This window comes from Mastigoproctus giganteus, chromosome 11, assembly GCF_048544385.1.
Source record: "Mastigoproctus giganteus isolate SK-2022 chromosome 11, ASM4854438v1, whole genome shotgun sequence".
Classification (NCBI taxonomy): domain Eukaryota; kingdom Metazoa; phylum Arthropoda; class Arachnida; order Uropygi; family Thelyphonidae; genus Mastigoproctus; species Mastigoproctus giganteus.
In genome coordinates this window covers 168,940,613-168,968,470 of record NC_143585.1, presented here as the reverse complement: position 1 = coordinate 168,968,470, position 27,858 = coordinate 168,940,613, and the positions used below count along the sequence as shown (strand labels likewise).

At 39.0% G+C, this 27,858-nt stretch overlaps 1 protein-coding gene across 5 annotated transcripts in view; it reads left to right on the top strand.

Annotated features, from left to right (window-relative positions):
- The window catches only part of LOC150078563 (catenin delta-2-like), a 666,545-nt gene that overhangs the window by 248,768 nt on the left and 389,919 nt on the right, over nucleotides 1–27,858 (top strand). For all 5 annotated transcript variants that reach the window (XR_016547633.1, XM_090385058.1, XM_090385056.1 and 2 more), the window contains exons 5-6: nucleotides 18,596–18,785; nucleotides 27,031–27,202. Coding sequence is in view for 4 of the 5 variants with exons in the window: in XM_090385058.1 (XP_090241184.1) it covers nucleotides 18,596–18,785; nucleotides 27,031–27,202 (362 nt within the window). In the remaining variant the exon portion in view is untranslated. The remainder of the gene's footprint in view (nucleotides 1–18,595; nucleotides 18,786–27,030; nucleotides 27,203–27,858) is intronic.

Sequence of the window (27,858 nt, the reverse complement as noted above, 5' to 3'; positions counted from 1 at the left end):
TGTGGGCACTCGTACATCAAATGATCCATGTTTCTTGAGACTCACAATTGCAGAGTGGGTTATCTTATGTGAAAGGCAGCCAGTTTTGCTCTAATGGAGTTTCTCCCGTCAGGAGAAACTTGGTTTGAGCGCTCGGAGAAAACCAGGCATTTAGGACACACTGTTTGGACATTCGGGATAAATTTGTGTGTAATGGTACCCTTCGTGGACTCAGAGCATCTATGCTGCCAGATTTGAGTTAGATGAATGATTAATCTCTTTTCCTTAGTTGTTGTTAAGTGGATTCAGCATGAAGCCGCCTAGGAGTGTGTCCTTTTTTCCCTTTGTGGAGAAGGCCAGTACTTACAATTTCCAAGTCGAAAGGAAGCACACTGGCCAGGACCTGCAGGGCATGAATTGAGACTGTACGGCATGCTCTGGTTATTGTTAGAAGGATAGAGGCACTGTATGGTTTAAATTTTAGGTTGTTAAAAACCATCAGCGTTTTGGAGAACCATGCCCCAGAGGCATAGGTGATGGCGGAGATGAAGACTGCCTTATAGAAGAGCACCATGGTGAGCTTCTTGAGGCCCAGTCCCGCTGGGTCACCCTGGTCACAAGGGCAGTGTAGTTAGTAATCTTATGAGTATGGATCATATGTGGTAGGAAAGATAGATTTGTACTAAGACTACTCATAGATATTTCAGATGTGGCTGCAGTTTGATGGTAGTACCCTCTATCTTGATTTGGGGTGGCCTCCTTTCTTGTAGCATGCCTTTCAGCAGCACAGCACAGAACAGGTCTTGGCAGGTGAGATGCTTAACTGGTTGTGGGAGGCCCAATTTCGCAATTTTGCCAGAGCATGGTTTTCGTGGCTTTCCAGGAGTGCCCTAGAGTCTGCTCCCAGCATAAGGATCAAATCGTCTGCATAAGCTTGTGACCGAACCTCACTGAGGTCAATATTTAAGAAGTCATCCAACATGTAATTCCACAGCAGGGGCCCCAATACTGAGCCCTGCGGACAACCTCGGTGCAGTTGCCTTGTCACTTGACTGTAGGAGGTTTTGACCAAGATTTGGTCAAGATTTTGTACCTGTTTGGTAGATAAGATTTGATACAGTTCTAGAGGTTCTCTGGGATTTTTGCATGTCGAGATGACCTAGGAAATATTTAGACCACCATAAAGTGCCGACTTGACCACCATAAGGTGCCAGATGCCCCTGTGAAGTTCATGGAGATGACCAGGAAATATTTAGATTCACAGTTTCTGATTGCTGTAATAATATTCTGCAGTGCGTCAGCAGTGGATTTGCCCATCTTAAAGCCGAATTGATTCAATGCCGCAAGCCCTGTGGATTCATAGTGTGCCTCTAGTCTTAATCGAAGGAGTTGTTCTTCCAACACTTTACTGAGGACAAGACTGTAAGGCAATAGGTCTGTATGACTCTGAGAGCTCCTGTGGTTTGCGCAGATTCTTTATTAGGTGAACTCTTGCCATTTTCCAGTCCATAGGAAATGCCCTGGAGTCTAGGCAATGGTTGTATAGTTCCAGTATTAATTTAGATTTGTATTCAATTTCTTTTTTGACGATTTCTGGTTCAAGAAGGTTATATCTAGGTGTCTTCTTGTTTTGTATCCTACAAGTAGCAGCAGCAGCAATCTGTTGTGCAGTAAAAGGCTGTTCTTTGTCCATGGTACTGTAGCAGGCATTTCCTATTTCCAGCTGTTGCTGCTCTGGGGTACACCCCAGGTCCGGTCTCTTGAAAGTAGTTTCCAAGATGTTGCTTATACAGTCCTGCAAAGTCGTTGTCATTTGACCCTGCAATGTTCTTGTAGAGGGGATGACCTCTCCCCGGGGAAGCTTGTTTGTGGTCACCTGTAGTCCACTCGCTATGGTTCAGAGTTCCCAACAGTGGACACGAGGTGCTCACAGGACAGCCTTTTATGCTGCCTGATCATTGCAGTGTAAGCATTCCTCGCCTCCCTGTATTGGTTACTTAGGTATTCGACTTCATCTTTAGACCAGGACCTCCTTGCTCTCTGAAAGCTGCGCCTTCTCCAGTTGACCTCACTTCTTAGGGCCAGCAATTCTCGGGACCACCAGGGCACAGCACCAGGAGAAGAATAAGAGGAGACAAGACTGTCTCCTCTTCCCCACCAGGGGAAAGAGAGTAAAGGTAAGGGAGCCCGGTACAGATCGCCATCAGGCATTGGCAGTAGAGAGCACGTGAAGAGTCCAAGCGATCTGAACCGGATCTTTGTTGGTGAACATGTTCAATGTAGGAGGCAAATCCAGTCATAAGGTCATACATGAGGCAAGTCTCGTTCTATGGTTGGTCATGTAACCTGTTCAGGTCACCCAGTGTGCATGTTATGAAGATGCTGCCTTGGGTCCTGGTGATATCATTTTCTTAGTTCGTGCATTGGCCATTTGGTTTAGCCAGTCAGCTAGTGGTCCAGTGCAAATAATTTGTATCCAGTTCATGTCAAGTCCTGTGTCAGTTTGTCTGGTTCAGACGTAGGTCTTCCTGGTTGTCAGTTCCCTCATGAACAAGGCTAGATGATAGTCATGTTCGTGGTTGTAGGTTATTTTGGTACAGTTTTCTTGTGTATTCCAGTTTTCTCCAGTCCTAGTTTTGTGATTCATCATCAGCTTCCAGGTGCTGTGCATGGTCATTTGCTATAAGTGTTCTCCTTCTAGCGAAGAATTTCTGTGCAAAGATGGTAAGGGCTTTGTATTCATGTTCCGAGTCAGGAAGATGCTGTTCCATGTTCTGCGGGAAGGAGGTAGTAGCAGTGGTGAGCATACATCGCAGGTCCTCATAGTGGTTGCAGTCATACATGAGATGTTGCCATGTCTCCTCATGGCCACAGAAGCAACGGGGATCCTCAGTGATTCAGAAGCTAGACAGTTTTGCATTAAATGGACCGTGCCCAGTGAGCAGAAAGGTGACGTGGAGCCTCGGTTGAAACCAACTCTGGAGTTTTGGAAAGACTCTGTTTATGCTCGGGAGGAACTTCTTAGTGATTTCCTCTTTAGTGGACTCTGTCCACCGATTCTGCCATTCCTGTTGGAGGTGGTCAAGCAGTCTGGTTTTTTCAAGCTTCCTGTTGTTGACGAAGTCCAATGTATAGTTCAGGATAGTACACTGTATTTCTTTTGCCATATTATATGTCAGGGTGCATTTAATGGTTTCCAAGTCCAGAGGGAGGACTCCCACCAGAACCTGGAGTGAGTGAGTGCGTGCGTGCTGACTGTCGAGACAGCTCTTGTGTGATTGTCAGAATTATTGACCGCTGGATACTGTCCAAGGTTCTTCTATTTACCACTGTGGTTACCTTTTTGTACCAAACTAATGAAGCATATGTGACTACCGGGATGAAGGTAGATTTGTAGTAGAGGGACAGGGTCCACTTGTTTAGTGCCCAGTCCCTCCTTGTCAGCTTGCGACCAGTGCAAAATATTTCCGTATCTTTTGTTTAATGTACTTTAGATGAGGCTGGAAAGACAGATTTCTGTCTATGATGATTCCAAGATATTTGATTTCTGTAGCAAGTTTTATTGTGGTGCCTTGGATTTTCATTTGCGATGGTCTGGCAAGGTCGCGTCTGCCCTTCAGGAGTATTGAGCAGGTCTTACTTGGCAAAATCTGCAGGAAATGGATTGTAGCCCAGTTTTGGCTTTTTCTTCAATCTGTGCTCATGAGTCAGCAGCAACAGTTAGTATCAAATCATCAGCGAAGGCCTAGGCACCGACTTCGCCAGTATCAAGGGCCAGGAATTCATTTATATTTATATATTTTATATTAACTGTTTTAAATCTTAACTGTTTTAAGATTTTTATAATTAAAGTAAATAATTAATTAAATAATTTTGTTAGTTTGAAGACTTTTTATAATTAATGTAAAAAATAATTTATAATTTCAAATGAAACAAAGTAAGAAACAAGTCTTACTTTAAAGTGTTTTTAAGTGTCTATTCTCCTTTCAAAATTTTCATTATATCACAATATATCTGACTTTTTCTATATTTCTGCAAGGTTACCACCTCTATAAAGACCAAATGTATGTGGAATCGAAGGTGGAATCTTAGAGGGGTTTCACTATACAAGCAGAAGTATGTGTAATTTTGATTACACATACTTCTCTAAAAGTGGAAGTGCCTAATGGCATTTTTTTTTAATTTCAGGAGAATTAAAGAAGTTTCTGCATATTTCTACTTCTACACTTAATAAATAAGCAGAAATAGGAGCCCAAAATTTAATTTTTAAGTTTCACGCCGTTGATTTTATAAACTAGAAAAGGGAAGGAACCATTAAGGCTTATATTTTATGTTCATTAGGTTTTTTTCTTATTTTGAGCAGATCTAATAAAATTTTTGTTTCATTGAAAAATGACATGTAAGAAAACAATATTCATAAATTTAAAAATTTAATTGAACAGTTACAAATAATAACGAATGCAGTCCATTTGCAAGAGAACCAGCATTTTCATACTGCAAGCAGCATTTTAAGAAACCAAAAAGTTTTCTGAAATAAGAAAACGAATTTGGTAACTTGTGAAGTCCTGTTATCAGCACCAGGCTGAGTGAGCCGAAGCACTCACTCTTTAGTAATGAAGTGACACTACACTATTACATTATTTTTTAAATAAAACCTCAGCACGAAAAAATTAAATCGTTAAAACAGAGTTCTTCAATAAACATTTTTTTTTTCTTTTACCTTGTACTTTTTTTAGTTATTCATAAAAATATCTAAATGATGTGATCAACAATTAAGATTACCAACTAAGAAATATTGTTCAAGGTTTAGGCCAAAATGGATGTCAGATGAACTAATGAGGCATATGGCAGAGAAGAAAAATGCATCGGATACTTACAAATTAACACATGACACAGAAGCCTATGATAGATACAAGTTGATATGCAACCACGTTACAAAGGAGGTCAGGCAGGCGAAGGCAGATTACGAGAAATCCTTGGCAAGGGATGCAAAGAAAAACAGCAAAGAGTTCTTTACTTATGTAAACTCTAGAAGGAAGGGGATGAATCAGATTGGTCCACTTGATATTGATGGGTCAACTGTTGATGATCCTGCTCAGGTAGCTAACAAACTAAATTACTATTTTGCATCGACGTTCACACATGAGGAGTTATTCAGCGAGGGGAATGCCAGAGGTGTATTCAACTCTAGCAGTAAGCTACAGAATCTTGAAATAACTGGGAGTAAAGTGGAGGAGAAACTGTTGAAGATAAACACAAGAAAGGCACCCGGGGTGGATGGGATCTATCCAGTTATATTAAAGGAGGCAGCAAATGAAGTAAGCAAACCCTTAGCCATAATTATGAGAGCTTCCTTGGACTTAGGGGAGGTACCCATAGACTGGAAATGTGCAAATGTGACCCCAATTCACAAAGGAGGATCAAAGGCTGACACAAGGAATTATAGACCTGTGAGCTTAACTTCTGTTCCAGGAAAATTAATGGAGGCACTGGTTAAAGAAGCACTGCAGGATCATTTAGACAAGACTTCAGTTATAGCTCGGACACAGCATGGTTTTGTTAAGGGGAAGTCTTGCCTGACCAATTTGATTGGATACTATGATGCAGTCACAAAAGAACTGGATGCAGGGAATAGCTTTGATATTATATACTTTTATCTTAGAAAGGCTTTTGATACTGTTGCACATGGAAGACTGCTACACAAATTGGAGCAGTGTGACATTGGAGGCAAATTGCTGCTATGGATAAAGGGGTGGTTGAGGGGGAGAAGACAGAGTGGTAATCAATGGACACTGCTCATCGTGGACTAATGTTATTAGTGAAGTCCCTCAGGGCTCAGTGTTGGGTCCATTATTGTTTTCTGTATTTATAAATGATATTGATGATGGTATATCAAGCTTAATGTCCAAGTTTGCAGATGATACAAAGTTTGGCAGGGTTGTCAAGGACACTACTGACACTATGCTGCTGCAACAGGATCTGGAAAGGTTGAGCAGATGGGCTGAGAGGTGGCAAATGAAGTTTAACATTGACAAATGTAAAGTACTACACATGGGAAACAGCAACCCCAGAGCAATGTATCAACTCTGTGGTACTACACTGACAGTGGTAGAGAATGAAAGGAACTTGGGGGTGGTTGTGCAGGCAGATATGAAGTTCTCTGAGCAGTGCAGATGGGCTGCAAGAGTAGCTCATGGAGTATTGTCAATGATATACAGGAATTTTTCCAGCAGGGATAAGGAGGTGATTATTCCCTTGTATAAGGCAATGGTCAGGCCACACCTAGAGTACTGTATACAGGTCTGGAGGCCTCATTTCAAGAAGGATGTAGAGCTGCTGGAACGAGTGCAAAAAAGGGCAACAAGATTAGTGAATGGAACAAAGGGGTGCTCTTACGAAGAAAGGCTTAAGTTTTGCAAATTACAGTGTCTGGAGACTAGGCACCAGCAAGGTGATCTGATAGAGGTGTATAAAGCCTTGAATGGTTTGAGCATGCTCAATGCTGATGGGATTCTTCCTCTTGCTCAGAATAATCACCTGAGAGGGCATAAATTCAAATTGAGGAAAGACAGATGTAGGATAGATGTGCGGAAATTTGCCTTTAGCCAGCGGGTGGTTGGTTGGTTGGTGGAACAGACTTCCATCCCTTGTAGTGGAGGTTGATAGCCTAAATAAGTTTAAGGCTCAGCTGGACAGGTATTTTGAACGAACAGAGGGGTGAAGTGGAAGTGGGTTTTTTTTTTTTTTTTGGCTGATGCTGCATAAGCTTGCTTTCTTGCATCAAATGCCTCTGCTAATGCTAATTAAATATTCAATGAAATGTTCATGAAATTGAAGAGATTCAATTTCACGAACAATGATTGAGTTGCACTGGCTAATTGAAAATGCAACTTATGGCATTGCTGCTCAAATAGGAACTTATTTGTGTAGTCTGTAGAATATCAGTGAAGGATCATTCCAGTTAAAATAGCCTGTTATATTTAAAACTAATATTTTTAATAAGGGGCTCAGGCAAGCTCCTTACACTGCACTGATAGCATCAGCAAATATTTAACCTCTCTCTTGCTCAGACCACACACATGAGGGGGCATAATTTCAAATTGCAAGGATGGTTGCAGGATTGATGTGTGGAAATTTACTTTCAGCCAGCAGATAGGTGATTGTTGGAACAAACTCCCATCTGGTGTTGTAGAGATGGATAGTTAGGTGCCTCCGTAGTGAAGTGGGCAGGAGCGGCAGTGCATAGCACACGCTTCGTGATTAGACCGGGGTTCGAGCCCATGACCACCAAATACGGAGGATGCGGAAAGGTCAGGGAATGACCACCGCATATCCTCAGAGCAATATGGCCTTAGTTGCTAATGCTGCTAAAAACCAAATAATAACAACAGCAACAACAGATGGATAGTTTGAATAAATTGAAAGCAAAAGTAGACATATTATTGGAGAGGATGGACAGGTGATATGGGAAGTGTTGGCTTTTTTTTTCTGGCTCATTATGTATAAACTTGCTTTTTTGTATCATTTGCCACGTTAAGCCTAAATGTTGAACAATATTTCTTAGTTAGTATGAAAAGCCTAGTAGCTTCAAAGATTAATTCTTTGAATTCTTCCCATTTAGAATTTACTATTGGTAATATGATTAGTTGGTTCCACTGTATAGAATTTAAAAACTGTCTCAGACTACCGTAGTCACATTTACGAAAGCAAAATACCTTCCCTTTAGCCCTGATGGTAGTTATATCTTTGAGTAGATCTCACATCAGCACACTGTGATCACTGCCACCTAGTGGTTCCTTTATCTGAAGATTCTTAATGCATGAAGAATCACTACTGATAATCAGATCAAGAGTATTACTCCCTCTTGTTGCTTCTCGAACATGCTGCTGCAGAAAACAATCATCCAATAAATCCAAAAAAGCCTTGCTAGTGTGAAAGTGACCAACCCACATGTTCCAGTCAATATCTGTGATTTAGAGCCATCAGAGAAGACAGGCAGAAAAAAAGAGCAAGCAGATCGATGGAAAGGATTGAGTTTTAACTAGACAGACGGCGAAGTTCTGGCTTTTCCCTCGTCTGCTGAATCGTCTGGCTTTTCCCTTGTTATGAATGGAGAAGTCGCATGGCGGTACATGAGTGTGTCACGGTGGGAGGGGTCCTCAGTTGATGAATACGTGGAAGGAAAATCAACTTACCATTGAATACAAGCCCCAAGAATTTTGTCTCGGGTGCTACTGGAATAATTGTTTGTCTGAGCTTTAATTCTGGTTCAGGGTGAAGGTTCCATTTGGGACAAAACTGAACACAGACGGTCTTCTGAGATGGGAACCTGAAACTATATTTGAGCAGGCCACTGCCCAAGAGTTGACATGGTCAATGGCATTCTGCAATTGTCTCTTGATAAACCTCATGTTCCATGACTGTGAAAAGATGCCAAAGTCATCTTTTCATCCGAGGTGCTGAGGTCTTACTTTTCTCGGTCATGGATAATCTCTTTTGGAGAAATATGGACACTGTCCTGTGTCCATATTTCCTCCTCAGAAAAGAGTTCCAAGACTGAATTATCTTATACCTCCTTCTCCTCAAAATCCATATTTTCTTGGGTACTAGGGGGTACGTCAACTTTCTTGGTCTTTTCTTTGGTAAACTCTTTTGTTACTTGTGGAGTATTAGGAAGTACTGGTATGGGAGTAGCAGCTGATTGATCTTTCTGTGCAGGTTTTCGTGAATTTAAGAGGAGGTAATGTGTAATGGGAGTGAATGACTCTTTTGGAGGAATGATCATTTCCATCTGAGTTCCGATGGAACATCTTCCTGCTACCTTCTGGGCATAGCTGGGTATATTGGTATTTATAAGTTTCACCACTTTTCTTGCCTCCTGATATGTGTTCAGCTCTGCCTTAAATCATTGAATTTCTTGTTCTTCTTTCCACCTCTGGCATGCTCATGAGCAGGCTGGGTGTTCTTCTTGGCATCTAATGCAAGTGGGTTTTGTAGCCAAACATGTTGTTGTTTCATGGTCCTTTGCACCACATCTATCACATGTAAGGACTCCACAGCAGGCCATTTGCAAATGTCCATACCTCTGGCACTTAAAGCACCATAAAGGATTTGGGATATATGGACAAACTGAACGGTTGATGTAGCCAGCTTTAACCTCATTAGGAGATGTCTGTGAATCGAACTGGGTGGTCCCCTCACCACTTACAGGTGCCCACGTCAAGGAGCTATTGTCAGAAAACTGGGAAATATATTTTGGGAAAAATGATAGGTGGAATAGGCCCTGGGTATTCAGCAAGGAACAAAGTTTGATGATATTGTGGAGCAACTATCATCTTTTAAGAGGTGCAAAAGGTGATACTTTGTACATGTTGGCACTAATGATATTAAGAGTAAGAAATCTGAAACTTACTTAACTGAGACTTGTGGCAGAGAAGAAAAATGCATGGGATGCATATAAATTATCAGGTGACACAGAAGCTTATGGTAGATATAAGCTGGTCTGTAATCAAGTCACAAAGAGGTTAGGCAGGTGAAAGCAGCTTATGAGAAATCTGTAGCATAGGATGCAAAGAAAAGCAGCAAAGATTTCTAGAAGGAAGGGGATGAATCAGATTGGTCCACTTGATATTGCTGGTTCCACTGTTGATTGTCCTGCTCAGGTGGCTGACAAAGTGAATGAGTATTTTGCTTCTACATTCACACATGGGGAGTTATTCAGGGAGGATAATGCCAGAAGTTTATCAAACTCTGGTGGGGAACTAATTGATTTTGTAATAATCGAGAGCTAAGTGAAGGAGAAATTGTCGAAGTTAAACATAAGAAATGCACCTGGGGTGGATGGGATCTATCCAGTTATTAAACGAGACAGCAAAGGAAGTAAGCAAACCCTTAGCCATAATTATGAGAGCTTCCTTGGATTGAGGGGAAGTCCCCATGGACTGGAGAAGTGCAAATGTGACCCCAATTCACAAAGGAGGATCAAAGGGTGACACAGGTAATTACAGACCCATTAGTTTAACTTCTGTTCTGGGGAAATTAATAGAGGCACTGATTAAAGAAGCACTGCAGGATCATCTAGATAAGACTGCAGTTATAGTTCAGACACATCATGGATTTGCTAAGAGGAAGTCTTGTCTGATCGATTTGATTAGTATCTTTGTGGTATCAAAGATACTAGCCAACTGGTATCCAGTTCCTTTGTGGTCACAAAGGAACTGGATGCAAAAAATAATTTGAATATCGTATACTAGGATTTCAGGAAATCTTTTGATACTGTTGCACATGGAAGACTACTGTACAAATTTGTTGGAGTATGGCATTAAGAGCAAGTTTCTGCAATGGATAAAGGGATGGTTGAATGGGAATAAAGTGGTAATAAATGGACACTGCTCTTCTTGCTCTTCTTGGATTGGAGTCTCCCTGGGTTCGGTGTTGGATCCATTGTTGTTTTCTGTATTTATTAATGATATCGATGATGGTATATAAGGCTTATTGTCCAAGTTTGCAGATGATACGAATGTTGGCAGTGTTGTTAACACTAATGACAGTACGCTACCGCGACACAATCTTGAAAAGTTGAGTAGATGGGATGAGAAGTGGCAGTTGAAGTTTAACATTGACAAATGCAAAGTATTGCATATGGGTAGCAGTAACTCCAGAGTAATGTATTAACTGTGTGGTACTACACTCAGGGTGGTAGAGAATGAAAAAGACTTTGGGGTAATTGTGCAGTGAGATATGAAGTTTTCTGAGCAGTGCAGACTGTCTGCAAGAGTTACTCATGGTTTATTGTCAATGATATACAGGAATTTTTATAGCAGCAATAAGGAGGTGATTATCCCATTGTATAAGGCAATGGTCAGGCCACACCTTGAGCACTGCATACAGGCCTGGAGGAATCATTTTAGAAAGGATGGAGGTTGCTTGAACAAATATACATAAGGGCAACGGGATTGGTGAACGAAACAAAGGAATGCTCTTATGAAGAAAGGCATAAGTTCTGCAAATTTCAGTGTCTGGAGACTAGGCACATGCGAGGTGATCTGAGTTAGGTGTATAAGGCCTTGAATGGTTTGAGCAAGATCAATGCTGATGGGATTCTTCCTCTTGCCCAGATTAATTGCTTGAGGGGACATAAATTAAAATGAAGAAAGACAGTTGTACAATAGATGTGTGGAAATTTTACTTTAGGCAGTGGGTGGTTGATTGCAGGAACAAACTTCCATCTGTTGCTGTAGAAGTTGACAGCTTAAATAAATTCAAGGAGAACTAGACAACCATTTGGTTTGAATGAATGGGTGAAATGGGAAGGTTTTTTTTTTTTATTTTTGGCTTATGCTGTATAATCTTGCTTTCTTGCATCATATGCCTCTACTAATGCTAAATCAGAATCATGAATGGGATCCACTGCAGTCTTTCCAGCCAGTAGCCAGCGGTGGTTGATCAACCACCAGTGCAGTATATACACCACAGAGTTGTATGCCATAGAGCTAGTACCTTGGATCAAATTAAAACTAATAAATATTAAAGGTATCATTAAAATTTAAAACTGATCACTAAAACTAATAAATATAAAATGTATATAAATATCAGATACAGATTCCTTAAGTGCATTACAGGCTCTATCAATGATGAGATATAATCCTTATCTAGTCCTATCCAGGGTTCAGCAGAAGCTGTATTCTCCTTATTAATTGAGTTTCGATGTACAGTTCTGCTGGATCCCAAGCCGCATCAGGATCAGAGGGATCAGGATTTGGCAGATACTGGAACCAGATCATCACAATCTCAGGAGAGTCATATCCTGTTAGTCCCCTATACAGACTACAGGCATATGAGCCACTCAGAGGCCAAACTGATCAACTCCACTTTCTGCAATTTTCTCAATTTTAGTATTAGCATTTAGCATTAGTAGAGGCACATGATGCAAGAAAGCAAGCTTATGCAGCATCAGCCAAAAAAAAAAAAAAAAAAAACTAGTATCAGAGCACATGATTAGTGCTTAACTTTTCAGAAACCAAACGATTAACCTCGATAATTCTATTTCTTCTAATGGCTTCTGAATAACAGTTAATACATTTCAGAAGTCATTTCGAATAACTTCAGTTTGGTGTCAGTAGTTGTCCATAATCAGTGTTATTGGGAAGTGTTAAACAAGAAGCATCATATTAATTATAAAAGTACATTGTTTTATAAAAGAAACTAAATTTACAAGTGTAAAATAAAAATGGCCAGTAATTATTATTGTGACTTGCAGAGTAATTAGCATTAGTAAAGGCAAATGATGCAAGAAAGCAAGCTTATATAGCATCAGCCAAAAAAAAAAAACCCTTCTCATTTCATCCATTCACTCACTCCAAATGCTTGTCTAGTTCTGCCTTGAATCTATTTAAGCTATCAACTTCTATAACAACAGATGGAAGTTTGTTCCAGTGATAAACCACCGCTGGCTAAAGGCAAACTTCTGCACATCTATCATACAACTGTCTTTCCTCAATTTCAATTTATGACCTCTCAGGTGATTATTCTGAGCAAGAGGAAGAATCCCATCAGAATTGAGCATGCTCAAACCATTCAAGGCTTTATACACCTCAATCAGATCACCTTGTAGGTGCCTAGTCTCCAGGCACAGTAATTTGCAAAACTTGTTCCATTCACTAATCTTTTTGCCCTTCTCTGTATTCATTCCAGCAACTCTACATCCTTCTTAAAATGAGGCCTCCAGACTTCATTTTAAGATTGACCTCAAATCAATTAATAAATTGATTCAGTACTCAAGATGTGGCCTGACCACATCTTGAGTACTGAATCAGATAGTGATCCTCCAATTCTCCTAAACCCCAATTCAAGAAACGTTTTTGTATTTATTCAGTTTCATCATTAGATACAAACAAGGAAAATATTGCCCATAACCCAAGTACTGAAACAAATTCAAATACTGGACAGAAACTGAGCCAGAATCGTTTAAATACTGGACAGAAACAAAATAGGAATATTTAAAGTGTTCTAAGTTTATTAAAACCGGTTCAAAGTATAGAGATAAAAGCTGAATTAATTGAAATGAAATTATTGTTAACTGAACATAGTTAGCCTAATGATTCTGATTTTGCCATTATCGAATCGCTTATGAAGAAGAATCAAAACATTTTATCTCCTGCTGATTGGTACGAAATCATCAGAACATGTAAGAAGAAAAAACCGTTTCATGTGATTGAGATGACTCATCAGACCTTTCTTTCCACAAAACCATTAGAAGATTCCATCACATGCAGAAAGAAAACAATTACGGGATTATCAGTCAACTGGCTGAATATGCAATGGATTAAATTAATGTCGAAACCACAAATTATACAATTCAAATGCAAGTTCAACGAAGACCATCAATACTGAAAAACATAGTAGCCCTTGTTATATCCATCTGGTAGCTCTGTAACAAAAGAAAAGAGAAAAGACATGATGGACCTATTGAAATACATTCCTCCTATTAAACATGACTATTACAAAAATTTAAACACAAATTGAGGTGATGGTATATTAGATGCAACTAACATTGAAGGTATTAATTATTTATTTATTTTTTTTTTATGTGAACCCCAAACACGAGAGGTATTAGAACCTACAGTACTTAGTACCATCCTTGGGTTGGAGGTTGAGAAGACGAAAGAAGATATTTGTTGACATTTCTGAACTTCTTGAACTTCTGTAGATTGTAATTTTCAGGAAATACGTATGAAGGAAGGTTGTTCCAGAAAACGGCAGTTGAATGAATAAATGAGGAAGATGAAAAGTTGGTTCTGTGGGTTTGAAGTTGGACAGTAAATGGATGTTTGCGGCACGTGTTTGGACTGTTTTGAAAGAGAGAGCGGGAATTATAGAAGCCAGTTCAGAAGAACAGTGCCGATGGAAGTATCTGTAGAAGAGGCATGCAGCAGAAACAGTACGTCTATGAGAAAGCGAGTGGAGAGACTCTGTTAGAGATGAATCATTAATTAACCTAACTGCCCTCTTCTGAATGGAATCAAGAAGCCTGAGAGAGGTTTTGGGGGCACCACCCCAGATGTGGGAACAATATTCCATAGCAGGGCAGATTTGCGATTTATACAGAGTGAGCAGCTGGTTGGAAGAAAAGTAACGCCGAGAGTGAAAGAGAAAACCAAGTTTTTTAGATGCAGAGGAAGCAATATTTGTAATGTGCTTGTGCCAAGAGAGATTAGAAGTCAGGGTAATCCCCAAAAGAGATATATCATTTTGCCTAGAAATCACAGTGTCACTAAAGATAAGCATAGGAGCAGAAGAATCCTTTTTGCAAGATATAAGACAAGACTGAGTTTTAGAAGGGTTGAAATCAACTAAGTTGTCTTTACCTCACTGGAGAATTACCTGAAGATCGGCATTTAAGGAATTGGTAGCAGATTTTCGAGAAGTTGAAACTGATTGAGCAGGACAAGGTTTCTCAAAATGGAAAGTTGAATGCAATGTGCTATCATCGGCAAAACTATGGATAGGATTTCCAGTCAATGGAAGAAGGTCATTGATATACAAAAGGAATAGAGTGGGGGAAAGAACTGAACCTTGGGGGACACCGGCATTAGTAGAGAAGTTAGAAGACAGAGAGCCATCTACCATCACCCTCAGTGAGCGATCAGAGAGAAAACTGGATAACCAATTACTAAAAACAGTTGGCAAACCATAAGATGGAAGCCTGTTTAGAAGACCTTTATGCCAAACACGATCAAAAGCCTTTGAGATGTCAAGAGCAACTACTTGTGTTTCACCGAACCTTTCCATTGAATTAGTCCATAAATTGGTAACATAAGCCAGAATATCACCAGTGGATCGACACTGACGGAATCCATACTGGCGATCGTTGATCAGATGGAAGGTTTCTAGGTAGTTTAAGAGTTGGCGGTTAATTGATTTCTCCATTACTTTAGAAAGAGTAGAAGTAATTGCAATGGGACGATAATTGGATGGGAGGGATTTGTCACCCTTTTTAGGAACTGGCTGGATATGAGCAAATTTCTAAGCAGAAGGAAAAACACCTTTGGAATAAGAAAGTGAAAAAAGGCGGCAAAGAATAGGAGTAAGTTCAGGAGCACAGGTTTTGAGAACAAATAGAGAAATACCTTCAGGACCTGGATCTTTCTTAGCATCAAGATTCATCAAAATCCTTCTGATATCCTTTTGACGGAAGACCACAGGAGGCATTGAACGGAGCGTGTTGGGAATGGTGGGAGGTGTTTTACCAAGATCATTAATACATGAGCTGGAAGAAAAATGGGATGCTAGCAGGTCAGCTTTATCCTTGGCTGAAGTGACAACAGAACCATCTGGTTTGGACAGAGGTGGGAGCAGAGATGGGCAAAAGTAGTGGCCAATAGCTTTGGCAAGAGACCAGAATGCTTGACTTCCATTAGGGCAAGAAGCAAGTTTTCTACTCTTAGCCTGTTCAAACTCTAGTTTGGACTGATTAATAACTGCTTTACAATTGTTGCGAGCTTTGGTGTAGGCAGAAAATGAAACTGAAGAATTAGAAACAAGCCAATTACGATATGCAACATTCTTCTCTTGAACAGCCTTAGCACATTTATTGGAAAACCAAGGTTTAGATAAGGGACAAGATTTTAAAGTGGAGTGTGGGATAAAGGATTCCATTCATGCAAGAATAATTTCACTGACACGATCTGAGCATATGTTGACATCAGAAGTTTTGAAACAGTAATCCGACCGAAGAAAAGAAGTCTCACAGGTTATCCCATTTTGCATTCTTGTAATACCAAACAACACGAGGTTGGGAATAGCCATGAGATAAAGGTTCCATTGGAGAAGAGACAATTACCAAGTTGTGATCTGAAGTGCCTAAAGGACCTCTCACTTCGACCGTGTACTTAGAAGTGTTGTTTGTGAGAAAAAGATCAAGCGTATTGGCTGCATTATTAGTATTGCCTGGTATTCTTGTAGGTAAATGAACAATCTGTGCTAGGTCATTAGTAATTGCAAAAGCCTCAGCATCTCGACCTGCTGGGTCGGTGTGACTAGAAAACAAAAGCCAGCTGGAGTTGTGAACATTAAAATCACCAAGGAAAATTACCTCACTGTTAGGAAAGTTGGACTGGAGAAAGTCAAGTTGCAAAGAGAGGAACTCATAGAGCTCCAAATGATTAGTGGAGTTGGGAGAACGGTAGAGACAACAGATGAATTTGACACAATGAGGTAGAGAGATTTTAAGCCAGAGAAGATCAAAGAGAGGAGATTCCAAATTGCCAAGTCTTTGACAGGGAATATCAGAATGAACATATGCACAAGTTCCACCTTTGAGGCGAAAGGAATCATACAGCGAATGATTTGGGCATCTGAGACGAGCAGTAGTTGAATCAACCGATAACTGAGATTCTGTCAGAAAAAGTACATGGGGTTTGGCAGACTGCATGTGGAAATGGACATCATTGAGATTAGAATTAAGACCATGTATATTTGTGAAATGAATTAGGAAGTCCTTGGGAGGTTTAGATCTTTTCGCAGATAAGCTTGCTCTATTAGTTTGACAATTCATGGTGTATTCAATAGTAAGAAAAAGTGGGTGGGACATGCTGTATGAAGTAATGAAATTTTTGGATATGGCGTACATGTGGTAAGAATATACCCAGATCGTTGACAATGCTCCCCGCATACACACTACTCAGACTCCCTCCAGTCACTATCTGGCAGAGTAGAGGTAGCAAGATTATACACTAGCTGATCCGGAAGCCTCCTAGAGAGTTACCAATAGGTTTGGTCCGGTGTACTAACTAGCGGCCGTCCTGCGAACACCATTTTAGAGCTGTACCCTCAAAATGTAAGGAATATTGGATCTCGCCACGATGTTCATCCTAACCTCAAAAGTCATCAATCATACTGCATGATGGAAGAGATAGGGAAGTGTTGACCGGAACTTAGCTCTAGAGACTAAACATGGGTTCCACCACTTCAAGCCTCTAATAAGAAAGTGGTGGTATTTCACCGGTTGATGAGAGTCATCTACCACCTAGTACTGCCTGGTAACATAGAGGGGCAGCGTTCCTCCATGTGGTGTGGGCGCCACACCTCATCCCCTGCTTACGTTGGTTCACACCTGGGTGGTCACCCACCATGTACTTGTGCATGGAGGTTATACCCAGGATTACTAACAGTCCCACCATTGTGAAGGTGCAAGCAGAGGATTTGGCTGTCACAGACCGTCCGGACTTTGCCGAAATTGGGTCCACTTGACTTGAGTGTCACCCGGATATCAGTTCCATCAGCGTTTTAGACTCCCAGGTAGCAAGTACAGCTTGTTTGTCTGGCATATATGAGAGAATGTCTGTGACAACCTCAAGGACCTTATGTTGATAATAATAATATAATAAAAACAATAATAATAATAAAACAATTTGTATATTGATTTTCTGTTGAAAGTTCCATAATAAATAATGTTATAATGTTGTATTTATTTTTTCTGCAATTTCCATATTTTCATTTGTCAAATCAATTAACTCCATAAGTTTATAGAAATTTTGTAAAAACACAAACAAATTTTTTTATATATTTATTTTTATATATTTTATATCTTATAATATAAAACCTACTTCTAAAATAATACACTATATAATATTTGTTGGTGTGTATATTTCAAGCTAAATTTTAAAAAACAATATTTATAATTTCATCAGTTTTCTTTACTTTTTATTTCATGGAGTTGATCAGTTTGGCTTCTGAGTGGCTCATATGATACACTCCAAATTATTATCCCAGTGGCGATGATCTTGGCATGGGCAGACCACGAACAAACACTACCGGATACATCCTGTAATGAACTGTGGCAGTCTAGTCTGTGCAGGAATTGCATAGAGGAAGTTGTTCTTGCTCGCTTCTGCATAGGACACAATCATCTTACACTTCATGCAGAGGGTGGTTGACTCTCCTATGTGTGGGAATTGCAAAAACATTTTAAGCATTCAGCATATTTTAATTGGGGTTTATCCAATTATAAGAGAGGTGGTAAAAGAGTTAAGTAAACCTTTAGCCATAATTATGAGAGCATCCTTGAATTCAGGGGAAGCATCTGAATTTTGGAGATGTGCAAATTTCTTCTCTCCAATGCATAATGGGGGGGGGAGAATCAAAGGATGAATTGAAAATTTGTATTAGGTGGTATGCAAGACCACCTTGACAAGAATGAAGCAGGACCATCTAGGCAGTTATTTATGAACTAAAAATCTTTCTATGAAATCTATTACTGTGTGCTGGGTTGAAATGGTTGGAGCAATAGCAATACTTTTATTTTTACATGTTTTTTCCATCTGCTTTTCTGTGTGGGATATGAAGCAGGCACTCCTGAATGAGTGAACTTCACAAGCATTATTGACAGTTGCTAAACTTCCTAAATGCTCATTTCTGACATTGTCAAATTTCTAAAATATACCAAAAAAAAAAGTAATAATAATTTGAACTGAACCGAATTTGTGCAGTGTGATTTCTGGATGCAAAATTTTATAAACGGTTGGTTCATCTGATTGAGTTTTCATTGGAATTAACTTGTAATTAAAAATTTCAAATCAAGCAATTATACTCAAATGTTTGTTTACTTTTCAACTAGGCAGTATCCTGACACTTATTATGGTCAAGAAAGAGCATTACCAGTTCAAACTCCATACGGTGTAAATTTTGAAACTTCAGCCAACAGTCATCATGATGGTAGTGTGTCTCCAAGTTCCTCGCAGTTATCAGTTCCAGGTGAAAATGGTGCAGTACTTAATCGCCCAATTCCACAAGCAAAGCCACAGCAGGTGAGTGCTATTGTTCATACTAATATAAGATCATTGCCTTAAAGCTGGAAATTAGAAAAAAAAATTATTAAATTATTATCATGATTTTTTTTTTTTTTTTTAGTTTTCAAGAAAATATTTTGGCAAAAACACAAATTCGAATTAGTACTATCATGTAAAATTGTATTAATAAAATTTATTTATAGACACCCAATAAGTCCACTTAAAATCTTTTATATGTTTATGTAGTTTTTGTGTAATTTAAATTTTAAATTATTCGTTTCATATGTTAGCAAAAATGCCTTGTGTTGGAAGTTCTGAAATAAATCTTGCAACTGCTGATGAAAACATAAGAAATAAAACTTTATTAAAATATAGTGAAAAATAAATGAAATACAGTATAATGAAAATTTAAGCTAAATAAACAGAAATAAAAACTATACAGGTAAATACTATAAACAGTAAAAGTACTAAAAGTGATAAAAGCAAAATACGCACCAAGTAGATTTTAGAGCTATATGTTCCTTCATCAACTTTGAAGACTGTTGTGCTCCTTTATTATTATTATGATTAACCATATGGTGCAAGGAAGCCTGAAGCTTATGCTGCACCAGCCAAAACCAGAATTACCCTGAGAGAGAGAGAAAGAGAGTCAGTCAGTCAGAAGTAGAACGGAATCACCAAGAAAGAGAAGAATGATGATATCCAGCTGAGAACCCTGGGGTAATCTTTAAAGTTGATAAAGGAGTACACTGCAGTGAAGCCAGTAAATAGTAATAAGGCAATGCTGAAAAGATTGCCAAGAAATGTTTCATTGAGACTCAAAAATTACATCCATCGCCTGCTGTTTACTCAGTCAATCTGCACAGAAAACTCAGTCAGCTGCCACTCAAATATTGGTACCTCCTAGTACCCCAACGTTAAAAAAATTAAGCACTAGCATTTAGCATTAGTAGAGGCATTTGATGCAAGAAAGCAAGCTTATGTAGCATCAGCCAAAAAAAAAAAAAAAAAATTAATAATAATAATAAATAAAAAATAACCACTTCTACTTCACCCCTCTGTTCGTTCGAAATGCCTGTCCAGCTGAGCCTTAAACTTATTTAGGCTATCAACTTCCACGACAAGGGATGGAAGTCTGTTCCACCTACCAACCACCCGCTGGCTAAAGGCATATTTCCGCACATCTATCCTACATCTGTCTTTCCTCAATTTGAATTTATGCCCTCTCAGGTGATTATTCTGAGCAAGAGGAAGAATCCCATCAGCATTGAGCATGCTCAAACCATTCAAGGCTTTGTACACCTCTATCAGATCACCTCGCTGGTGCCTAGTCTCCAGACACTGTAATTCGCAAAACTTAAGCCTTTCTTCGTAAGAGCACCCCTTTGTTCCATTCACTAATCTTGTTGCCCTTCTCTATACTCGTTCCAGCATCTCTACATCCTTCTTGAAATGAGGCCTCCAGACCTGTATACAGTACTCTAGGTGTGGCCTGACCATTGCCTTGTACAAGGGAATAATCACCTCCTTATCCCTGCTACAAAAATTCCTATATATCATCGACAATACACCATGAGCTACTCTTGCAGCCCGTCTGCACTGCTCAGAGAACTTCATATCTGCCTGCACAACCATCCCCAGGTCCCTTTCATTCTGTACCACTGTCAGTGTAGTACCACAGAGTTGATACATTGCTCTGGGGTTGCTGTTTCCCATATGTAGTACTTTACATTTGCAAATATTAAACTTCATTTGCCACCTCTCAGCCCATCTGCTCAACCTTTCCAGATCCTGTTGCAGCAGCATAGTGTCAGTAGTGTCCTTGTCAACCCTGCCAACCTTTGTATCGTCTGCAAACTTGGACATTAAGCTTGATATACCATCATCAATATCATTTATAAATACAGAAAACAATAAAGGACCCAATACTGAACTCTGAGGGACTCCACTAATAACATTAGTCCACGATCAGCAGTGTCCATTGATTACCACTGTCTGTCTTCACCCCCTCAACCACCCCTTTATCCATAGCAGCAATTTGCCTCCAATGCCACACTGCTCCAATTTGTGCAGTAGTCTTCCATGTGCAACAGTATCAAAAGCCTTTCTAAGATCCAAGTATATAATATCAAAGTTATTCCCTGCATCCAGTTCTTTTGTGACTGCATCATAGTATCCAATCAAATTGGTCAGGCAAGACTTCCCCTTAACAAAACCATGCTGTGTCCGAGCTATAACTGAAGTCTTGTCTAGATGATCCTGCAGTGCTTCTTTAACCAGTGCCTCCATTAATTTTCCGGGAACAGAAGTTAAACTCGCAGGTCTATAATTACTTGTGTCAGCCTTTGATCCTCCTTTGTGAATTGGAGTCACATTTGCACATCTCCAGTCCATGGGTACCTCCCCTGAGTCCAAGGAAGCTCTCATAATTATGGCTAAGGGTTTGCTTACTTCCTTTGCTGCCTCCTTTAATATAACTGGATAGATCCCATCCACCCCAGGTGCCTTTCTTGTGTTTATCTTCAACAATTTCTCCTCCACTTTACTCTCAGTTATTACAAGATTCTCTAGCTTACTGCCAGAGTTGAATACACCTCTGGCATTCCCCTCGCTGAATAACTCCTCATGTGTGAATGTCGATGCAAAATATTAATTTAGTTTGTTAGCTACCTGAGCAGGATCATCAACAGTTGACCCATCGATATCAAGTGGACCAATCTGATTCATCCCCTTCCTTCTAGAATTTACATAAGTAAAGAACTCTTTGCTGTTTTTCTTCGCATCCCTTGCCACGGATTTCTCGTAATCTGCCTTCACCTGCCTAACCTCCTTTGTAACTTGGTTACAGATCAACTTGTATCTATCATAGGCTTCTGTGTCACGTGTTAATTTGTATGTATTCCATGCATTTTTCTTCTCTGCCATATGCCTCATTAGTTCATCTGACATCCATTTAGGCCTAAACCTTGAACAATATTTCTTAGTTGGTATGTAAAGCCTAGTAGCTTCCAAGATAAGTTCTTTGAATGCTTCCCATTTTGAATTTGCTGTTGGTAACATTATCAGTTGATCCCACTGTATAGAATTTAAATACTGTCTCAGTCCATCGTAGTCGCCTTTACGAAAGCAATACCCCTTCCCTTTACCCCTAATGGTAGTTACTTCTTTGAGTAAATCCCACTTCAGAACACTGTGATCACTGCCACCTAGTGGTTCATTTATCTGCAGATTCTTAATGCATGAAGAATCACTACTGATAATCAAATCAAGAGTATTACTCCCTCTAGTTGCCTCCCGAACTTGCTGATGTAGAAAACAATCATCCAATAAATCCACAAAAGCCTTGCTAGTGTGTGAGTGACCAGCCCCCAAATTCCAGTCAATATCTGGGAAATTAAAATCCCCCATTATAAGACTCTCTGATTTACTGGCCCACTGTATTTCTCTGTACAGTTTTTTATTATACTCATCAGAGTCATTAGGCCTATAGCACACTCCTACTCTCAATTTTGATCTCCCAATGCTTATGTCACACCAAACTGACTCGCCACTGCACTGTCCAGCGATGTCGACTAGCTTCACTTCCTTGGATTTTATGTGTTTATTAACTAATAGCATAATCCCTCCTCCCTTCCTATCCTGTCTGTCCTTTCTGTAGACATTGTACTCCCCAAATTCCAGTTCTGCATTCCTTATATCTGTGTGACACCACGTCTCTGAAATCCCAACAATATCTGCCTTTGATGTTTTGAGCAATACCTCATATTCATCAAATTTATTTGATGAATTTGAGGTATTACCTTACACTTTGTTGGATTAAAGCACAGCTGCCATTTTTCTGACCATTCTTGAAGTCTATCTAGGTCTCTCTGAAGAAGCTCAGCTTGACAGTGATCATTAACTACTCTACCAATTTTAACGTCATCTGCAAATTTAGACATCACGCCCTCTATCCCTTCATCAATGTCGTTTATGAAAATTAAAAACAACAGTGGTCCTAATACTGATCCTTGGGGAACCCCACTTCTTACTTCAACCCAATCTGAGGATTAGCCATTTATCACAACCCTCTGCCTCCTGCCCTGAAGCCATCCTTCTATCCATCTAAGGATTTTCCCAGTGATTCCAACCTGTTCCAGCTTATAAAGCAACCGCTCATGTGGGACTGAGTCAAAAGCTTTGCTGAAATCTAAATATACAATGTCGAAATTATTCCCTAAATCCAGCTCGTGATTGACCCTTTCGAAATAGCGAATCAGATTTGTTAAACATGATTTTCCCTTTACAAAACCATGCTGAGTATCCTTGAGAATTTCAATTCGATCCAAATGATCCTGAATTCCACCCTTGATCATTGCCTCCATGATTTTCCCTACTACTGAAGTCAGACTGACAGGTCAATAATTTCCAACTTCACTTTTAGAGCCACTCTTATGTATGGGAGATACATTTGCACTTTTCCAATCCAAGGGAATCTCCCCAGAGTCTAGTGATGCTCGCATAATTAGCCTTAATGGTTCAATGCACTGGCTTGCTGCCTCTGTTAAGATTATAGGGTATATTCCATCAACTCCAGGAGCCTTATTGGTCTGCAGGCTCGAAAGTTTTTTCATTAAATAATCTTGCGAAATTTCAATATCATTAATTATATATTTTTTAACTTCGCTCCCACAATTTCCCATTGCCACAAAAGGCTTTTCATTTGTAAATATCGATGCAAAATAACTGTTGAGTTCATCTGCAACGGCAGCTGGTGTATTTATTACTATCCCCTTTCCCTTACGTAAAGGTCCGATCTGGTTTGTCCTGCTCTTCTTGGCATTTATATATGTGAAGAATTCTTTATCCCCCCCTCTTTGCTCTGTTTGCTAGTGATTTCTCATAAACTGCCTTTGCCTGTCGAACCTTTTCTGTGGCTCTATTACACATCACCTTTTAGCTGTTATAGGCTTCAGTACTTTTTATTGCTCTGTAACCTTTCCAATGCCACCTTTTTCTGCTCAAGTAATGTGGCAACTTCACTATTCATCCAACTTGGAACCCTCCTCGTGGAGTATTTTTTTTAATGGTATATACGCATTCAAGGCATCTGTGATTAATGTTTTAAAATCTGAGATATACCTTGCCACATTCGAACATCAGGCCCTTGAACCTTTTCTGGCAAATATTAAACTTTACATCCAATATGCGGATAACGTTCTAATAATCGCAGACCAAAACACCATCATCGATCTTTTTACCAATTTTAATTCAGTACACCAAAGATACACCATAGAACTAGAAACTAATAACGCAATCAATTTTCTTAATTTAACCATATATAAACGAAATAACAGGCTTAAGATGAAAATCTACAGGAAAAAAACCAACACAGGCCAATAACTACATTTTCTCTCACATCATCCCCTTAGTGTAAAGAAATCAGTTCTTTACAACCAAGTTTTTAATGCCTTTAAGTACTGCCAATCACAGGATGATCTATCTTTCGAGCTAAAATATCTCACTGAAATATTTACAGCCAGAAAATATCCCATCAAACTAATCCAACAAATTATTTCAACTGTTAAAAGTAAGATTAGTAGTTTAAGTGTTTCTAAACCTGGTTATAAAAAATCCAGCCCATCCAACATTCACGTTTTTCTCCCTTACCGCTGTCAAATCGCTAGACGATTATGTCTTATCTTCGCTAACACTGATATCTCTATAATTTTTTCTACCTATAATAAGTTAGGAGCCCCTTTTAATAAATATAAAGAAACCCGCATTTACGACACTAAAGGCATCAACAACATAGTTTATTTAATCAAATGTCAACCCGACTGTGTAATGCATGCTACGTCAGGAGCACTACTAATAAATTTGGATCATCCACCATTGCAAACACAAGTGCCTACTACCATGTCCATAGTTTTCAGACACAGCAAGGAAATACTGAACTGTCTCAACATATACACACTCATAACCACAACCCCTCAGTTGATACCGCAACAACCATCTTCAAATTAAATTCAAATTATAAAATCCTTTTCACAAAACCCTCATAATAGAATGGTATTGTCTCAACACTGATCTTGACATCTTAAGCACAAATCTTCCGGTTACCTTGTCTACCATTTGGAATCTCATGCGAATTAAATTACCACATGTCCAGCACAACATTTCGGATACTTAAGATCTGCGGCAAGTCTATCGTTCTCGACTATTGGCCTTAATCCTTTTCTAATTATAATTTCAGACAACTGGAGGATGATATGGTGCATCCCTCCTCCTGTGGGCTAAGTTTTTCAATTACGCTTTTTAAATCACGCTTTCCTTATCGCGATTTTTAAACACCGTTTTTAGTTTAAACAATGATTTCTCACACTGCTGTATGATTCATATAACCACAGTGGATTATTGAGGTGAGTGCCGTCTCTTTATTAAGCTTTGACTAAATACATATTCCTTACAAAAACCTTAAAAATCATGAACTGCATGTTTCGAAGTCAGTTTTTATGGTCTCTAACAAGCACACGTTCAATAGCACTGAACCTAATATGGTGATTTTCCAACAAAATAAAGTACAGTAATACCCCGACTTACGCGAACTCGGAGTTACGCGGTTCTTGATTTTTTTCATTTGGCAACGCTGCCGCCCACTATCTTCAAGGTCGTTTTTCATATGTTATCAATATACGGTGCGACGGCGGAGAATGAGAGCGAAAGATGAACAAAATTCAACTTTGCTGCTTTTATGTTTTTTATATCAGTGAAGGGGAAACACATTTCACCATAATGTAACCTAAAAACCAACACAATTCCAGCTATCGGTATAATCGCAAATGCAATTAGATCGAGTTTACTGCCAGTTTATAACAGATTTCACTAGCAGAAACGCAAATGGAGTTTTATTGTTTTATGGTAGTAACCCCTAGAAATGTGAGGTGTTAATAGTGTATCTCTGCCTTTATGGTGTTGTTTATTCAGTTGCTACATGCGCGCAGCTTGTTTATGTGTATCAAGCGTGCCTCCTCGTTTTGTAATTGTGCTTTATTCCCTAAAAAGGAGTAAAATACTTAAAAGGTGTGAAAAGGAAGCGTCCTGGTGAAGACGCTGCAGATTCAGAGAGAAAAAGAAAAGCAATATCGATAAACAGAGGCGGACTGGATCAAAAATTCTTACCTGGGGAAAATTTATAGTGGCCTCATACTATGGTTTATGGCCAAAATCACACCGGCCTCCGGCCCACCGGGGTTTCCCCGGTAAGGCTTATGGCCAGTCCGCCTCTGTCGATAGAGAAAAAATATGAAATTGTGAAACGCTTTGAGCGAAATGAAAGACCATGTGATATTGCACGTGCTACAGGCCTAAATGAAGCAACGGCGAAAAGCACATGACAATTGCAAACTTGACAGGTTGTAAATTGAAAAGGGCTCAATTGTAAAGGGCTTAAAAATTTTAGAAAACATAGACTCCAACGAAGAACGCGTTATAGCTACAAAGCAAGGAATAAAAAAATTATTAGCTTGCTACGAAGAAATTCTGCGTGAAAAAAAGAAGGCGCTGTGTCGTCAGACGAATTTGTTAGATTTTATGAAGCCATCGACATCGAAATAACTTTTTTACGTAAGTCATTTGTTTTTTTAATACATATTTTGTATTAATATGTATAAAGAACTGCAATTTTATTAATATTTTTCTTCTAAACTAGTGTTTTTGTTAGTCCTTGGTCCCAATTAAGCAAAATTTGTATGTATTTATGTGCAAAGTTGTACCCCGACTTACGCGATTTTCGTCGGACCCACCCATCGCGTAACTTTGGGGTATTACTGTACTGGGATTTCCCAATAATAATTTTTTTTTGCGTTATGACTAGCGAGTCCACAGTGGGGATTCACAAAAAATAATGGAAATGTTGAAAAATTACATCCAATATAATAGCAGGATTTTCCCCACACAAAAAGCTCAAAAATGTTTTGCGAGGTTTGTCGCAATTCTCTAATCGTGTTAGAGCGAAACCATGTTATATAAGTATCGTATTGCACGAGGATTACTGCAATTTATCAATCATGTCAGAGCGAAACCTTGTTGTAGACGTACTGTGTTGTATGAGGTTGCCTATATTTATAAGAAAGTGAAGTATCAGATTATTTATATACTATAGTTATTATAAATACATGAACAATATATAAATAATGCATGAAATTCAGTTGAATAAATGATATAACATATAATTTTATAAACTAAAGATATCTGTTTATTTGAGGATATATATTTTTATTAGATGAAACCAACTCCCCCTCCAAAGTTAATTCCAAGACATATACCTCCAGATGGACAAACTGATTATCCTTCGTATACTGGAGGACCACCTCCGCCATCCACAGCCAATTTTGTTGCTTATACTTATGCTCCTGTTGGAGATGGTTCAAATGATTATGGCACATATGATTCAGGTATTTAGTGTTACTATAGTAACTTTCAGTGTGTGTGTGTGTGTGTGTGTGTGTGTGATCATGCATGTGCATCTGTACCTCTTATTAAAATATGATTAATTGTGCTGCTAAATAATAATACATTGTGTATCAGTGGTATAAAATACTCTGTCAAATACTAGAATATTGATGTGCTGGCTGATCTGTCTGCATTGTGTATTGTGAAGTACCATGAATTGAGGCCTCGAGTGCCAAGCAATAGTGTACTAGTGATTTTCTTCAGGAAATCACTCAGGAAGATTTACTGATCTTCCTGAGTGATTTCGTTCTGTTTTATTTCTAGCATCTTTCTTATCCTCAGTTCATTGTAAGTGATTCTGTATTCAAATGTCAAATATTCAACAGCCCCTAAACCGATGATTAGCTGGAAATGTCATGACATAACTGAACCAGAAAAAATTGCAAACCTACTAGGAGAAAACCTTCAAAGAAATATCAGCAACATCATCATACAGACCAGTCTTTCAAAAATATAAAACTCAAATTGAAAAATACAAAATTAATTTCCAAGCAACTCATGAGATTTCATATAACCAACCATTTACTTAAATTGTAGAATTCTTAAAGTACCGATTTAAATTGACTCAAATTAATAGCATAGCTTAATTTGCAGTACT